The 16,807-nt window shown below is 39.3% G+C and overlaps 1 protein-coding gene across 4 annotated transcripts in view; it reads right to left on the reverse strand.

The window, feature by feature from the left end:
* Positions 1 to 11,756, reverse strand: part of Tet (Ten-Eleven Translocation (TET) family protein) — a 108,780-nt gene extending 97,024 nt beyond the window's left edge. For 2 of the 4 annotated variants that reach the window (XM_017167342.3, XM_017167341.3), the window contains exons 1-3: positions 9,241 to 11,756; positions 8,710 to 8,850; positions 3,340 to 3,357 (exon numbers count right to left, since the gene is read on the reverse strand). In XM_017167342.3, the coding sequence (XP_017022831.1) occupies positions 3,340 to 3,357; positions 8,710 to 8,850; positions 9,241 to 10,962 (1,881 nt within the window). In that variant the 5' untranslated portion in view covers positions 10,963 to 11,756. The remainder of the gene's footprint in view (positions 1 to 3,339; positions 3,358 to 8,709; positions 8,851 to 9,240) is intronic. The other 2 variants (XM_070286041.1, XM_070286040.1) reach the window with 1 other exon arrangement.
* Between the last annotated feature and the right edge of the window lie 5,051 nt (positions 11,757 to 16,807).

Raw genomic sequence — 16,807 nt, forward strand, 5'->3', positions numbered from 1 at the left:
AGTCCTGAGTCCTGGCAAAGCGGGAGAAAGGAAGGAGCAAACAGAATGATAAGCAAAAATAATCAAAAATCGATTTGGCAAGTGCCTGCTACTCCCGCTTGTAACAATATGCCAGAGAGTTTTCCATTTCCCATTTCCCGAATTTCTCTGTGTGTGTGTATGTATGTTTGTTGTTGTCAAAATGCAATCATTCCATATATTTTGTTGTTGTTTCAGCTTGATAGGCACTTTGTAAGCAAAGCACAAGAAAATAAGCAAAATAAAGCAAAGCAAAAAGTGAAAAAATGAAAAAAAAGAACATCGAGCAACAACTTTCTCTGTGCGAAACATTTGGAAATTGAAATTGTAAGTCAGGCTTTTTGGCCTTACTTTTCATACATATATTTTGTGATTTTCTTCTCCTTTTTTTCTGTATTTTTTGATTCACTTGACTTAAACGGATTTAGAACGGAAAAAAGGGAATATCAGCTAACAGGAATGCGGCAGCAGAGAGCAGGAAGCGACAAAATTGGCAGGCAATACAGGAAATGTTCTACATTCATATTTTCAGGGATAACAAAAAATTGAGAAAAAATCAAGAACTCTAGATAATTTTCTTACAAGTATTTTTAAGGTAATATTAAATACAAAACTCTTTTTAAACCTTTCCTTTGTAAATAACCAATTAAAACTTATTATTTCCCCCCCACAAATCATTTAAGAAAGTCATACCTTCAGCTTAATTATTTAATAAATATATATAATTTCTCTACTCAATCGACTGTGATAATTACGTAAAGCTTCAACCCCGTTTAGTGCCCCATTTAGCTGACTTTTTCTAGCATTTTGTGCCAAAGGCCTTCTAGCAATTAGTAAGTTTTGTAACCTGCTGACCCTCTGAGTTAAGTATTCTCGCTTCGGTGTGTGTGTGTGTCTGTCCTGTGGCCTACGGCTGCATTTAACCCCTCGGAAACTGGACTAAATGACAACCGCTTCCTCGACTCCTCCCCTTTCCGACATGGCCCTCATTTTCCAGCCAGTTTTGTGCCTCCTGCTTGGGGTGCGAATTTGCTTAGTTTGTCGCGCAGTTAGGAATAAGCTGGAAAAAGCTGTGAAAAGGGTCCAACAGCAACGACGACGACGACGACGAGTCGGTCAAGCTGAAAAATGCACTGCAATTGCACCTTGCACACACACAGATACACATGAACAGCAGTTGTGCACTTAAAGAAAATATTCAAAAAGAATTTCTTTATTGAAGTTCCAAAGAAATATTATTATAAGATCGTTTTTGAGCATTTTCTTCAAGTTTTATATTAAAAATTATATAAATTTATGTTTTCTATTTAATTTCTAAATTATTTATATTTTTTTTAATGTAAATAACTATTTCTTTTCATGTACCATTTACCCCTTTTTGGCCATGCATCGCTGGTATTTAAATTGAGCCAGCGGGCAGTGAAAAGTACCGAGGGTTCCCGGGGCTTGGGACTGGGTGAAATGCACTTCAAAAATAGAAAAAAAGGGTTCCGTGGATTGCACGCTCCTAGGACTCTGCATGTGCAGTCGTATCCTTGATCTATTTGAGCTCTAACAGAGGTCTCTCTCTCTCTCTCTCTCTGGTTTTGTTTTCCCTGTTTTTCCGACTGGTTGCTGTGGCAATTAGCGCCAGAGTTCGGTCTCGGTGTCTCGGTGCTTTGTTGTTTGTTTATTAATAAACAATAACAGGAACAAATTGCTTAATTGCTACATTGCACCTGCCCAGGCCCCGCAAAAAAGGATCTTGACTTAATGCTTCAACAATCACCCACTCTCTGGGCCTCATTACGAAAATGGATTTGTTATCTCATTAAAGCGGACTGATTTTGCACTCATTAACGGGGGAATAAAGGTGTGAAATAGAGGTGGAAAGGGGGGAATTAAAATAGCAAACTAATATATAGAAATTAAATAAATTAATATCAATAAGTGTGGTATAAATTATTGTACATATTGATATGATATTGAATTCATTTTAAGAAAAATCAGAAAACCACTATCTAAACCTTTACATATATTTGTATTAATTTTAATTTATAAAACCTCATCAAAACGATATATTATATCGTTTCAAAAACCACATCTCTAGTTGCAAAATCGAGGGGGAAAATGTATTGCTATGCGGTAGTTTTGTCCTTTGACTCTTACAAGGATACTTGTGGACGTTTTTTTTCCCTCGCCTTGTTCGCATGCAAATTGTCATCAAGTATACGCAGCGTGTTCGCTGCGTAATTATATAGCATTAATTTGCATGCAACTTGTCTCGTTTACTCTCTCTCCCTGTCTCTTTTTTTTCACTATTTTCTCCTCGTTTTCTGTGCTTTAGTGCAATCAATGCAAATGTTTTGCCCGCTGCTGGCAAACTTAACAAGGATGTGAACATTTATTTATTAAAATTTAACAACGCTTTACGATCAGCACAGATTTATATAAATGTGTGCACACTGCTGCTGCGGCCTGGCTGATGATTGTCATCATCAGCAGCAGCAGCAGCAAAGAACCACCACCAAGCAGAGGCACTAGTCCAGCATCAGATCAACCCAACCAACCCAGTCCCAGACCATCCCATTCCCATACCCCTAACCATACCCATTCCATCATCATCCATCCACATGAGCAGCAAATCTGTTTCATAAATACACCAACAAAGGCATTCAATTGCGCAGACACAGACACACTCTCGAGCATTTTATTATTTAATTTATGCGGAGACAACAGAACAAAAAAAAAAAAATAAAAGTTGCTGCTGGTAAAAAAAAAGAGCACCAAAAACTACCACACAAAATCTGCCGGCGCACCGTCATAGATAAAAAGATACAATTGTATCTTTGTATCTGCAGTGTAAACAATGGAAATTGTGCAAGGCTAACGTCCTAATGTTCACATTAACTATTAAAAATTACAATTAAAGAGGAAGCTAGCCACAAATTGTAATCAGAAAGGGGAAGGATTTTGCTCAGAAAGGAAATTATTGGGTGTGAAAATCTTTTCTAAATAAAATTACCACTAAATAATATATATTTTAATGCCACAAATATAGTTTTTCTTGGAACTTTTCAGGGAGATTATTAAATAATTCCTTTCTTAACTTAAAAAACCTTGAATTATAATACTCTCTCTTAACATTTTAATATAAAAACTTGAAAGCCTTGTGAAATCCTATTAATGCAATTTAAGAATATCCCCCTTTATTAAACAGATTAAATGTAATTAAAAATATAAAATATTTATGTGTATATATTTACCCCATAATTATTTAAAAATAATTATTTAAAACCCCCATAAATGCAAATATAATTATATATGAATGTGTATACATACGGTTTTGGCTTTGGGTTCCTGCAAGTAGAAAAAAATATAGAAAAATGAAAATAAATCAACTGTAAATACAAATAAGCTCTGATGCATAAAATAATTAGCAATAATTACAAAATAAAATAAATCTGAGGGGCTGAAGCGGAGGTGGGGGTGCCAACCAAAAAATTACTCAATGCAAAAATGGAGGAGGCTGGCAGGGAATAAAACCCTATATATATGAACCATATACTATGTATATAGCGACTGGCGCGGGCTATCAAAAAATAAGCCCACTAATTGGCTGTCATGGCGGCAATTTGCGTGCCCAACATCATCAGCAGCAGCAGTGGCTGGAGGAGAACCCATTAAAATGATAAAAGCAAATGCAAAAATATTAAATTATGGTTTTTAAAGTTATGAATTAAATTCTGGCAATTAAAAGACGCACTCACACGCACACACAAATCCCGGCCTAAGCGGCTTAAAATACGAGTAAAATAATATAGAAAAATCATTTATCAATTCCATTTGTTGTTCGTGCCTGGTCCTTGTCTCAAAAGGACGATGCCTGCGTGCGTGCGTGCATGTGTGTATGGCAGAGGGCTTAAGTTTTACTCCAGGATCTGGCTTAGGATTCGATATATACAATGCGAACAGATGTGCAGGCAACCGAAATAGAGACTGAGAGGAGCTGCAGATGTACGACTACGAATGCGATTACTAGTTTGTGCTCCCTGCAACAGATGAATATGCAATCCTCCTCCGTGGAGGAAATAAAACAACGGGTGCTGCCAGGAATTTTCAATCCGATTTTGTGGCCAGGCCACTGGACACGAGCTGGGAGATACACAGGAATTAATAAGGAGATATTTTTTGGGATTTATTGATGAAAAGAAAATGTATCAGGAATCTCAAGCCTTGAAGCCATTTTAGTTTACTTTTCTTAAGAAAATAAATTAGTAACAATTGACATGATTTTCTTTCGGTGTAAATCCATCTGAAACCTAAAACAAAAACTTTATCTGGCCATCGACTGCTCACAGAGAGCATTGAACTCGCCAAACCCGAGCCCAAACTCAAACTGAATTTTGGTTGAGCAAATGGGAGGCATGCCTGGCAGCATCTTTTGGGAATTATCGAATGACAAACGCACGTATTGCTGCCTATAAATTGAATGATTGAAGACAAGGATGGGCTGAATACCAAACCAGGAACGAAAGAGATAGAGAGGGAGGACAACTTCCAGTCGTGTGCCTGGCCAAGAGCGACAATTAACCAAAAGACAACATATTTTTCAGTTTCAGTTTTTTGGCCCACAAAACAAAAAAAAAAAGAGGAAAAAGCAAGCAAAAGAGATAGCAAAAGGTGAAAGGGGAGGGCGGACACTGGCAGGATGAAAGAGGATGCCCAACTGCAACTGGATATCCCAGGAGCACGACCACGATGGCCGAGTATCAGATTGCACAACATAACATGCTCATAATGAAGACCAGCCGAGAGCATTATCGGCAACGTCATCATCATCATAGCCATCCTCATTGCCACCATGCAATGCAGTTGTGGCTCAAGTATCCTGTGTGTGTGTGTGTGTGTGTGAGTATTATCCTGTTTTCCTGGAGCAGGCAAGCCAACGTGCCAAAAACGTAGCACAAGGAGAAACACTTAATTAAAAACAGATTTATATTAAATCTTTAAAAGTTAAACTTAATGAAATTCTATATTTGAAATATCTGTAATTCAAATTTAATATGAAAAATTTAATCCTCTTAATTTTTATTAACATTTATTACCCATTTATTATTATTTCCTTCCAGTGCATTGGCCACCTTGGCAAGAGCCCTCGTGTTTACCCACTCTCCCACACTTTGTTTCTTGTGTGTTGTTTGCCGAGAGTGTGTCACGAGGGAGAGAGAGAGGAAGAGAGAAAGAGTGGCTTCCCGCAGGAGCAATGCACTCGTCCTGGCCCAAAGAAGGACCCCGGGATAAGGATACGGGGAGTGATTCGCCTGTGCTTATGAACATATGCATTTCGTATGCATGAGGCGAGAGAAACCTTTAAGTTGTTATGGCTTGGCTGTTAGTTTTTAGTGACTTCAGTGCATTTGGCTCAATGAAGTTGGACCGAGACGTGAAATGAAAATAAGAAAAATACGAGCAAGGAAGAGGACTCTTCTCTGAATAGCTTCCTTGGACAACCCAATGAAGTCAATCACTCAAACTCCCAGACTCCAAATGGACTTTCGGGGTTGATTCCAACCCAACTTTCCTTTCACTCCCAGACACTTTTAATATTTGCCTCGTCTTGTTGTTGATTTTCTTTTATTTGTAGAAAAAAAAATATATATATATATAAAAAAAAACGTGAAAAAAATGTTCAAATTTTAATGAGAAAATTCCTAAGAAAAACTGCATGTTTAAAGAAAGCCAGCCGAGGCTGAGGAAAGAAAAACCCCAGACAAATTGAGCAACACAGGAAATATCCTCTTAGATAGGCCTGTCCAGATATATTTTTTCTCTTTTTTCCCCCTCATTTTTTTTTTTTACTGAACGATGGAAAAACTGAGGTGGGAGTGAGTTTGCCCGGCAATTCAAATAGCCAACTTAATGACTGCGCCCGAAGGTCTTTTCAGCTGATTTGTGAAAGTAAAAAAACACTGAAAATTACTTACAAAAAAAAAAAATATTAAAAAGCCAGGAGGAGGGCCGAAACCCAACTTAAAGTTTAGCTTAAATAATGAGATATTTGCTCAAGAGATGAGAATACCCCAAGGTGCACTGATCCGAATTCAATGCGAAACTCAAGAATGAAATAATTCACCTTTGAAATTTATAGTCATCGAGTCTGGAATGAATCTCTGAATGAATCGAATGGAGGGACAGGACCAGCTGTGAAATTTAGCTGAGGAACAGAAGCAGAATTTACCAGTTAAAGCTAAAGAAAAAAACTAAAAGAAGGAAAGCCCGCGAAAACATTGTCATTATAAAGTCCAGGGACAAAGGCATAAATATATGAGTACATGAGTAATTTCATTTTTACACTAGACAGCAAGGGAAATTTTTTAGGGAAGTAGAAGATATTATTAAAAATTGAGAAACTAATCTTTTAATTTTTTTTTTTAATGATTCCTCTTGTTTAAAAGTGTTTTAAATATAATTCTTGTAACCTTGTAACCTAATCTACCCAAACTTTCTCATATATAAAACCCAAGTTTCCCTAAGCGATAATAACCCCTCGATAAAACCCAAACCCAGTGACATAGTGTCCCAGTGGCGCACAGCCAACATGTGAGGCAGTTGGACAATGAAAACCCTGATAATGATGTTGCGGATGGCGATGATAAAGCAAAGGAAGATATAAAACTAAAGCGTCAATTGTCCAGAAGGAGAGAGGGAGCTGTAGCTATGCTATCTTGACTCGTATCTTGTAGATACAACCCGTCCATATTGACATGTCAAACTGTTGCTGGCTCTCGTCTCGCGGTGAAACTGCGAAATTTACAACTTTATCTATGTGTGCCGTCTGTATTTTGTATGTTTTTTTTTCTGAAGCGGTAGAGCCGATCTCTGCGTGCCATTTTCTCGTTTGACGGCCTTTTGTGTAGCGCTCCTCTCGCTCCTGTCAACCTTAATTGTCCGCTCTCGTCCCCTCTCTTTCGCTCCGGACATATTCCTTCTCTTTCCAGGCTCATATATTCTCTTCTTTTTTTTTTGTTTCCTGTTTGCAGACCGCTGATCGCGAGAGACAGAGAGACACAACGCGGCGAGCACTCGCTTATTTATTTATCTCTGTCTGTCTGCAGATACAGATACAATATGGCATAGTATCTGTGTGTGCCGTCTTTGTTTGCTAGTATGTGTGTGTGTGTGTGTGTGCGATCAAAAGCCGCGTTTGTAACTTGTGAACATCTGCTCCTTTTATTGTTGTTTTCGTTGCCTCGTTTTCGTTATTATCGTTATTTTTATTGTTGTTCTTATTTTATATATATGGCATTTTCTGCATTTGGTCTTGGACGTCTGTATTTGTATTTGAAGAAATAATATTATATCGAAGCAATATGGTAGTGTCTCTGTCAATACGGGAAATAATCTAGAAATACCTCAAGTATTACGAGTGGGTTTTAAGATTTGGCAAACAGGAAAGGGAGAATTAGGACAAGGCCAGGGAAAATTATGTAGAAGAGTAAACAATATTATAAAATAAATATAAACAATCCTTGTATACATTTTACAGAGATTTTTGGTAAAATTTTTCGGATTATAGAAATAAATTCTGTTAAAATTAAGATCAAGACTTCCTTTAATTCCTCCAAAAATCCTTATAAAATCTATTTCAATCTCTTTGTTAATTAAAACCTCCTAAATTCCAATAGTTCCCCTAAAAATCTATAAAATTAAGATGCTTTTCTCAAGCATCCCCTGCTAGTATCTTTGGTTACTGATCACTTGAAACTCCTTAGTGGTCCTTGGGCCATTGAACTTGTACCCGAACTTCCACTTCACTTGGAAACCAAACCAATCCCGCAGATTCGAGTGACGACATGCAGCGCAATTTGAGAAGCAAGATGTGAGGTTCCGAGGTTCTAAAGGTTCGAGGTCCTCTTGTACACACACATGTGCAACCTGATTTCCTTTCCAAAAGGACACGCTCTGCCTGCGGCAGCGGCATCTTAAGTGATTTCGAAAAGGAGCTGTGAGTATCTGGAGGATGTGGATGCGCGGATGTCGGATCACTCAGCGCAGATACTCTCGAGTGCACCTCGTACGCAATGCCGGCACTTAGGCACACACACACACAGACATCCAAAAGCAGCTCCTCTCATTGTAGGTTACTAGTTAAATCGAGGCAGCTGGAGACGGGAAGAAAGAGCCTGTCTTGGCACTTGGCTGCGGAACATCTGTTGCGCTGACATAAATCCTGAGTGACTGACCGCTGGTGCGAAAGACCGCGAACGTGAACGTGAATGTGGATGCGAATTGCCCGCTGGCTCTCTCTGTTTCTTGAGAGGAGTTGGAGTAGCAAAACCAGTTTCATAAGATTTCCAGCTGCCCGTTTTGGCACAGTGGTTAAAATATTACCAAATATCCTGGGAAAAGCAACTATGCAGGTGAAAAGTATGACTAGAAAAAGAGCCTAGTTAAAAATAGATATCAAAGAATAAACTCTACTAAAAATCTCCTTAAATAAACCAATATATTCTACTTCATTTTCAGTAGTTCCTATTTTGATCCTTTTATAAGAAAATCACCTATTTTATCCCACAGTAACCTCCAATTTCATTGAGTAACTTCTGGCATCGCCCTGAATGAATCTGTGGGATACTCCACATGGCCACGCTTTTCGGTGGGAAGTAGTTCTGGGGACCTAACTTATCGTAAAAAAAAACTTGAACTCACCTTCTTCTCGGTGAGCTTCTCGCAGCGACGTTGCTTGCAGATCTGGTGGCTCTTGTCGTTCCTGCAGGGAGCACATTCGCCGCAATTGTCCTTGCGCTGGCATCCCACGCATTCGCCGCACCGCTTGCGCTTCTTCTTTGACTGAAAGAGAGAGCAGGAAGAGGAGTTGTTGTCGTTGGAGTGGTTGTGGTTGTGCGGATGTTGTTGTTGGTGTTGATGTTGGTTGGGGTGTTGGTGTAGTGGGTGGTGGGTGCATTGGTTGTGGACGGTGGTTGGCGGGGGCAGTGTGGGTGGCGGAAGATGGTGGCGACGACCGTAGTCCTGTTAATCGCAGCGGTTGCCAGTTCGCCCCCGTTTCGCTCGTTTATCGATGGGGTTGTTGAAAAAATGATATGAATATATCGATATCTTTAAAATTCTCAAAGGGTTCTAGGAGTTTTAGGCTTTACTTTATCAATCTTTATAATTTCAATTTTTTCAGTTAAAAGTTTCCAACAACCCCACCTGTGAGAGAGACACCTATACACCTACCTGCTTGTCACATCCACTGGCATTGGCATCGTTGCTATCCCCCATTCCCAGAGCACTCAACGGACTCTTGAAGTTGGCCGTGCTGGAGACGGCATCCACTTGGCCAGGATTGCTTGGGTCTACGTCCATGCCGCTGGCCTCGCTCTCGGCACTGGACTCCAGCGAATTGGGCCGCTGTTTCCGCCTTTCTTTCTTTCTGGCCTCCAGCCGTGCTATCGGCGACTGGAGCAGCTTCTCGGCCTTGACCGGTGTCGTGGTGGTGGGCGTGGGCTGGCTGGTGGTGTGCGGTGTGTGGCTGCCACTGCCACTGCCACCAGTCGCCGCCTGCGGATAGCTGGTGTTGCTATTATTTCCATCATACGACGTCGGCGTGTGCATGCCCATCGGTATGGGATGGTGTCCTGGCTGCTGCTGCTGCTGCAACGGATGGTGGATCAGGCCACCGCCTACGCCACTGTGGCTGAGATCAAAGTCCTCCTTCTTCAGCAGCATCTCAAAGTCGCTGCCTCCCGTTACCGATCCGGCGGCCTCCTTCTTCACGCCCAGCGGCGTAAAGCCCGGATAGAGCGGTATCTCTCCATAGGGATACCCAGTGCTGGTCCTGTGATGATGATGCGGATTGAGGGCATGATGGTGGGCAAAGGCATTCGGCGGCGGTGGTGCCGGAAAGCTGCCCGCCGATGGCGGCGTAATGCTGGCCTGCAAGCTCGAGAGTTGGGTCAACGGTGAGCCCACACTCATCATGCCCGGCGAGCTCACAGAAATGCTGGCCGGTGACATGGCCACCGTTTGCAGGGAACTCATAGTGGTGGGTCCAGTTGGGGGTCCTGGAACTGCTACTGGTCCTCCTGGCACAGCTCCTGGCACAGCTCCTATGGGCACTGGCATGGGTGTTCCATCGGGCAGCAGCTCATTGAAGCCATGGAATTGACTTTGGAACGAGGGCAGCTTGGAGAAGGGTTCAAAGCCGCTCTTCATCTGCTGTTGCTGGGGCTGCTGCTGCTGCTGTGGACCATTATCCTTGGACTCCATTTCCCAGGGACGCGTATAGCTACCGTTTGAATTGGAATTGGAGTTGTTGGTATTCGTATTGTTGGTGTTGTTGGCTTGACTTCCTACTGCGGCGGAGGCGGCGGAAAGGGCATTGGCATCGGTGTGCCGCTGCTGCTGCTGCTGCTGGCCAGGATTGCTGGCGGCAACGCTAGCATGGTTATTATTGCTGCCATTGCTGCTGCTGCCCAAGGGGGCTGGAACCGTAGGATTGCTGCTGCTGTCGTTGCTGTTGTTGCTGCTGCTGTTGTTGCTGGGATTGTTGTTGGAGCTACTGGTTGAGTTGCCGTTGGTGGCGGCCGCTGGCTGTTGCTGCTGCTGCTGCTGTTGCTGCTGCCTGGCATAGTAGTCCCAACGTTGCTGCTGTTCTTGTGAGTACTGCTGCTGCTGCTGGGAGTGTTGATGCTGCTGCTGCTGTTGATGGTATTGCTGCTGCTGTTGCTGCTGCTGCTGCTGGTGGTAATGATGTGTTGGATGATGGTGATATGGCGTTGTATAGTGCTGACTCAAGCTGCTCAATTGATTCAGATGCGTATTATGCAAACTGGAGACAGTGGCCTCCACCGATGTGGCCGTAACACCACTGGCTGCTCCGGTTGCCAAGTTGCCCACAGAGTCTACAGGAACGCCTGTGCTGCTGCTGCTGCTCTGGGCTAATATTGAAGACGCCATTTAAGCACGAGCTTAAGCATGGCTATGCAGTGTCCTTCTGTCCTCAGATCCTTAGCAATTTGTACTGTGTGAGAGAGTCGTCGTCCTTAATGGTTTTGTACACTTTTCGGTTCACTACTTATGCTGAGGTAGTTCTTCTATTTAAAATTCTTGTTCTTTTCTGGCTAAATGTCTCGACCTTAATTCGTTTTGTATAACTATGTGTATAAGTTGAAGCTACTCTTGTTTGTTTTTTTGAACTCACTGGCTTTGCTTGGGTGTACGTACGATTAATGCAAAATTTGATTATTATTTTGTAAAGTGCTTTTATTAAATTGGTATCTTTAATTTACTTTATTTCTTGTTCGTTTTTATTTGCTTTTAAAATTTGTAAGTTGTTTGTTTGTTGGTTGGTTTGAAAACTTGTAAGATTTGTTGGTTTAGGTATTTTGTACTTTACTTTTTTTTGTTTGTAAAACGGCAGCTATGCAAAAATTTGTATTCTTGATATTTGATTTAAATTTGTTTAGCAGACTTTATTTTTTATTATTAAAAATTCTTGTAAATTTGTAATTTGTAAAATTTGTATTTTGTATGCGTTGTTTGTTTGTTTGCTTTGTTGTTGTTCTTGTTGCTGTTGTTGGTATTTAGGTTTATTAATTACTTGCTGTTGATTATTTATGTTGCTTGCTTTTTTTGTATATAAATTGATTAAAGATTTTTGTACTCTGGTTTTTGCTTCGTTTCTCAATTGAATTCGCCGTTTTGCTTAATATGTTTTCGGATATAAAAATAGTTGCAGCTTTTGTTGAAATAATTTAAGTATTTTTTTGTTTGTATGTCTAGTAAATTGTACTTAAAGTGTAGGCTTAAAAATCTTTGTCTTCCGTTTGTTTGTTTGTTTTGGGTTCTTGGCTTAACAATTAATTAAACATTAGCGCGTTTAATAGTAATAATATTATTTATGTATATATTTCATATAAGTTGGTGTGTATTATAATTAATTCATTTTATGTTGATTCATTTTATGCTTTTTGTTTGTTTTGTTGGCTTAGTTTCAAATTTTGATTGTGGGCCGAAAGGGATTTAAAGGTTTTCCAAAGTATTTTCCGTTGTTTGTATCCTTATTCCTCAAATCCTTTGACTGAAAGCTGCAAGAGAAAAAAAAAAAACAAATTTGGTTAGTTGAATTGACAGAAAGAAGGTGTTTCTGGTGTTTCTGGGAGTTTCTTGGAAAGAAATATCCTGGCTAAAAAAGTTTCCTATTTCTTGGAGGCTCTGTTTTCCCGTGTTCCTGTTCTCCTTTTTTTGTATTTTTTTATATTTTCCTTTTCTTGCTCGCTCAGTCGCTTTAAACATCTACAAACTTCAACACATAATTATGGTCTTTGACTATATAATGAGCGGCCAAGTCAGCGAGGCAGGAAGCGGCAAAAAAACAGAAAATAATAAAAAACGAACAGCACAAAAAATGAGCTAAAGGACACTCACTTCTGGCTTTTTATTGCCGCTGTTTTTGTTGTTTTTTATTATTTTTTTTTTTTGCTTGTAAGTTATGCTGCCAAGTTGGTTTTGTTGTACACTCGCACACACACACACACACTCTTGTGAAAACACACTCGCAGCCGCGTATTTCAGTTGCCTTCAACGCCGTTGTCATTTTCTTGCCTTTTTCGCCATTTTTTAGCCCCACTGTTCTCTTGTATCTTTTTTTTTCTTATTTTTATTATTATTTTTTTCTGGCACAGGTGTACTTTTGGTTTCTTTCTTTTGTGTTGTTGTTGCCTTCCTCATTTTTGCCGTGCGCGTCCTTTGGCTTTTTGCATTTGGCCAGCGAACCTTTCGTTGCGCTTCAGAAAGTTCATTGGGCTCCGGTCTCTGGGCCTTTTCATCGTCGTCATCATGATGATGATGATTATAGCCAGCAAGATAATGGTGTTATATGCACTGGATGTGCCGCAAGCTGCACCAGTTTTCTGTTTTTTTTATGTATGTGTGCTTAGCAAGGAAAGTTGCATAAATGCAGGGCACTTGAGGTGTTAAAGTGAGTGCAAATTTGTTATTGATACGCTAAGGTAGGGTTTAAGGATTGTGAGGGAAGGAAAAGGTTACGGGAAATTGTTAAAAAAAATTTATAATTTATTTAATGAAATATTTTCCATGTAGAAATAATATTTATAATAATAATTTAATTAGAATCTATACTTAAAAGCATTAAATTAATTTTGGAAAAATTCTCATAACAAATTCGTATGTTTTACGAACTACTACATATTTTTTAGAGTTCCTGCAATTAAGTCTTTACTGATTTAGGTAATTTTCGATTACCTAAAAACTATTTTAATAGTTGAAATAATTATTAAAATAAATTTGCTTGCTTGATGAGATAAAAAACGTACTTTCATTCAATTTTCACTACTTTATTTACTCCAAAAAATAATTGTAATAACATTTCTTGTTTTAAAACCGAAACAGCATCTCCTAAAAATATTTTAATCACTGCTTAAAACATTAAATTTGACTCCAAAGTTGCCTCAGGGTCATTGGTGCCAGCGGGTGTAATTGTGGTTAAAATTCCCACCCATTTAAGTCGCAACCTTCATGATTTCCCACACCCACAAGATTGCAATTTGCTTTAGTTTTTTATATCTTCCGAACAATTCCACCCTCGAGCCTTGGAAATGGACCAACTTTTCACCCGATTTTGGTTGACAACAGCAGCAGCGAGTCTTCTTCGCGTGGCATTGCTCGGGGGTCTGCATTTCCTTGAGCTCCTCCCTAAGTTCCTTGAGGTTCGGTTCCCGGACTTAGTCTGCACATTGTTGCAGAACGACAATTAAAGTCTGATTATTTTGTCGACTGCAATTTGCGTGCTGCAATTGCCTTTACTCTCTCCTTCACTCCTTTTGCATTAGTTCTGCTTCTGCTTTTGCTTTTGCTTTTGCTTTGTTGCAAGTTGCAGTGCCTTCAATAAAAAACGGTAAAAGGCCAACGGCCAAGCGAGGCAACAAAAACCAGAGAAAAAAGAACCTGCAGCGGAAAAAAATAATAATAAAAAAAATATACGAAGAAGAAACACAAAATGTTGCAGCTGCCACAATTTGCTGCACTTTCCGTTTTATGCGATTCCGTTTCGCGTTTCCACTTCTTCTTCTTCTGGCCTTTCATCCTGTCCTGTTCTGCAGCTGTAACTGTTTCCCCTCCAACGTCATCTTCAGTCCTCTCTCCTTCCTCTTCCTTTTCCCTGGGAGAGTTACGAGTCTTACGCTTGACATGGCGCGATAAAGATCCCGATTCCGGACCCGATCCCGATCCCCATCGACCACTCGCGATTTGCCGAAATTGGGCCAAAGAGTTGGGAAAAATAATGGCAACATCTGCAGGCTGCAATTAGTGCTTCCTTTTCCTTGACCCAAGACAAATCGGGAATGCATCGGGAACATGTTGCAATATCATATGATATAGAGGTTTGTTAATATCAAATATTATTCTTTATATGTTGATTAGCTTAAAAACGTTTGCTGAACACGAACCTCACATAATAATCAGACTGTATCCTATTTTTCAGATCATTTCGATGGTTAGTTATTAGGATATGGATTTTTAAAGTTATCAACAAAATTATATCATCTTTAGACCTTCAAACTAATATATTATATAAAGTTTTATTAACCTCAGATATATTTTAGTTAAAAATCTTAAAAAAAAGATTTTATAAAATAAATCTAAAGAAGAGTTAAATTTTTCTCACTGTCTTTATACCGTTTCTCTGAGAGATGGACACTTCCTTCTCCTTAGCTTCGTTTCCGTTAACCCCCTTCAGTGATATAACACCAAAAATTATATAAATTATTTACCCAACCTTCTGGCCAATCGCATTTCAAAGTCCTTATCTTATCCAGCCTTATCTGGTTGAAGCTCTCAAACCAAGTTTCAATGTTATGCATGGTCTCTATAAACAGGGTTTTCTATTTCCAACTGCCCCAGTATGTCAGTATGTGTGTGTTCAAATAATATAAAAAAAAACATACAGAAATACAAAATAAATAAAAAAAAAACGCTGGAAAGCAGGAACAATGACCGCAATTCACTTAAATTTCTTGTTTGCTGCTTACGCTTACGCTAAATGCAGCACATTTTTGCAACATGTACGAACAATGTACATACAACATTCTTTATTTTTCGCATTTTGAATTTAGCAAATTAAACACGCAGCCCAGACGGAGGCACTACTCTGTATGTACTATATATGATGTGACGGAACAATGCGTCATTTTGGAGAGAACAAAGTTGCTTTCGCAGAATGAAAATGGTAGCAGTAGCAGGCGGCATAGAATCTAGGTGACTGCGAGGGCTGTTTTTTGGGTGTAAATAGCTCTATATACACACATATATAGAATATATATATAGCCAGGGGTAGGGAGTGGCAAATGCATGTGCGAAAAGCGGAGGAACAACAGAAACAAGAGCAGAAATCTGGCACAGGATCAGGGGTCTCAGGTGTTTTCCGAGGGAACAACCAAACCATCTACCTGGGCGCTATTTGACTTTGTATTTGTTTGAACTCCAGCCAGAGGAAGAGAGAGGAAATGGTAGAGAAAAGTGGAAAATATGAATGAAATTTAAGAGGAGTTTGTGGAATAACAAATGCCCTGGTTAGCTAGTCTTTATATTAAATTAAATCAGTTCAAATTCTTACAGATTAAAAACTTTTCAAATTACTAAATCAAATTATAAATCATGAGAAAATCTTTGTAAATATTTCAACAATTTCTCAACTTAAGTCTATAAAACACTTTAGAACTTCAATACCCCTTAACCCCAGGCTAGTGTTTCTGATAGCAAGTGCAGCCAACGACTGTTGAGCTGTGCAGAGCATGTTCCCCAGAATCCTGCTGGCATCCTGCAGGACTCTCTCCCCTTTTCCCACCCAACTGTCTGTCAAGCTGACGCTCCATTTGTGCAAATGAAGGGGCACTCCTCCCCCCTCGTACACATCCGCTTCAATGTAATATTTTAATACTTTATCTGAACATTCTGCGCTTGTTTACAACTTTTGCTGCTTTTCATATATGAGAATTGTTTAAAAAACAGTTGGACTAAATATTTATTAACATTTCTCCCTCTCAGTAGCATTTACTGCAACTATTTCGGTGCATAATAAGTTTGCATATTTATGCATGTTGTACAATTGCCAAATGCTTCTGCAACTGCCAAGTTAATGAATAAAATTCCTGTTTTGATGGGGTGGAATCATTTTGTTGGCTAACATTACATGGAAGAAGCCCTGCAAACCGGTTAGCGGGTGTGTGTGTGGGGGAAAATACTTTTATTTTATGTTAATACTTTGAACTTGCCGGCTGAAATTGCATTTCTTGTGAAGGTGGTTGAAGACGTACTTGATCAAATTGATATTGCTTGGGTTTTTAGGTGAGGAAGTGTTTTCAAAGACACCTGATAACCTGGTTAAGGAAAGTGGTAGAAAGGGAGGGGTTAAGAAGAGAAGTTTGAGGGAGAAATTAGAGGTAAATTTTGGGACAAAAGAATATGGAATTTATTAATAAACAAATATTTAATGTATTGAAAGTACCTTCTTTTCTTAGAAATCAAAATTGAAAGAGAAAATAGGGTCTTAATATTTTGTAGAAGTGTTAATAAAGGTTGAAGATATCTTAAACATTTTAATCATGAAAATCTATGATCAGTATATCTAAATATATTTTATTTTAGGCTAAATAACTTAAGAAACAAAGTATAAATAAATGTAGTTAATTATTTCTTATAAAGCCATCATATTTTAATATCTTTTTAAATACTCTTCCTGCATTAATTCGCTCCATATCTGTTTTCTGGTGTGTGTCACGTG

The sequence above is a fragment of the Drosophila kikkawai genome, chromosome 3L (assembly GCF_030179895.1).
Source record: "Drosophila kikkawai strain 14028-0561.14 chromosome 3L, DkikHiC1v2, whole genome shotgun sequence".
Lineage (NCBI taxonomy): Eukaryota > Metazoa > Arthropoda > Insecta > Diptera > Drosophilidae > Drosophila > Drosophila kikkawai.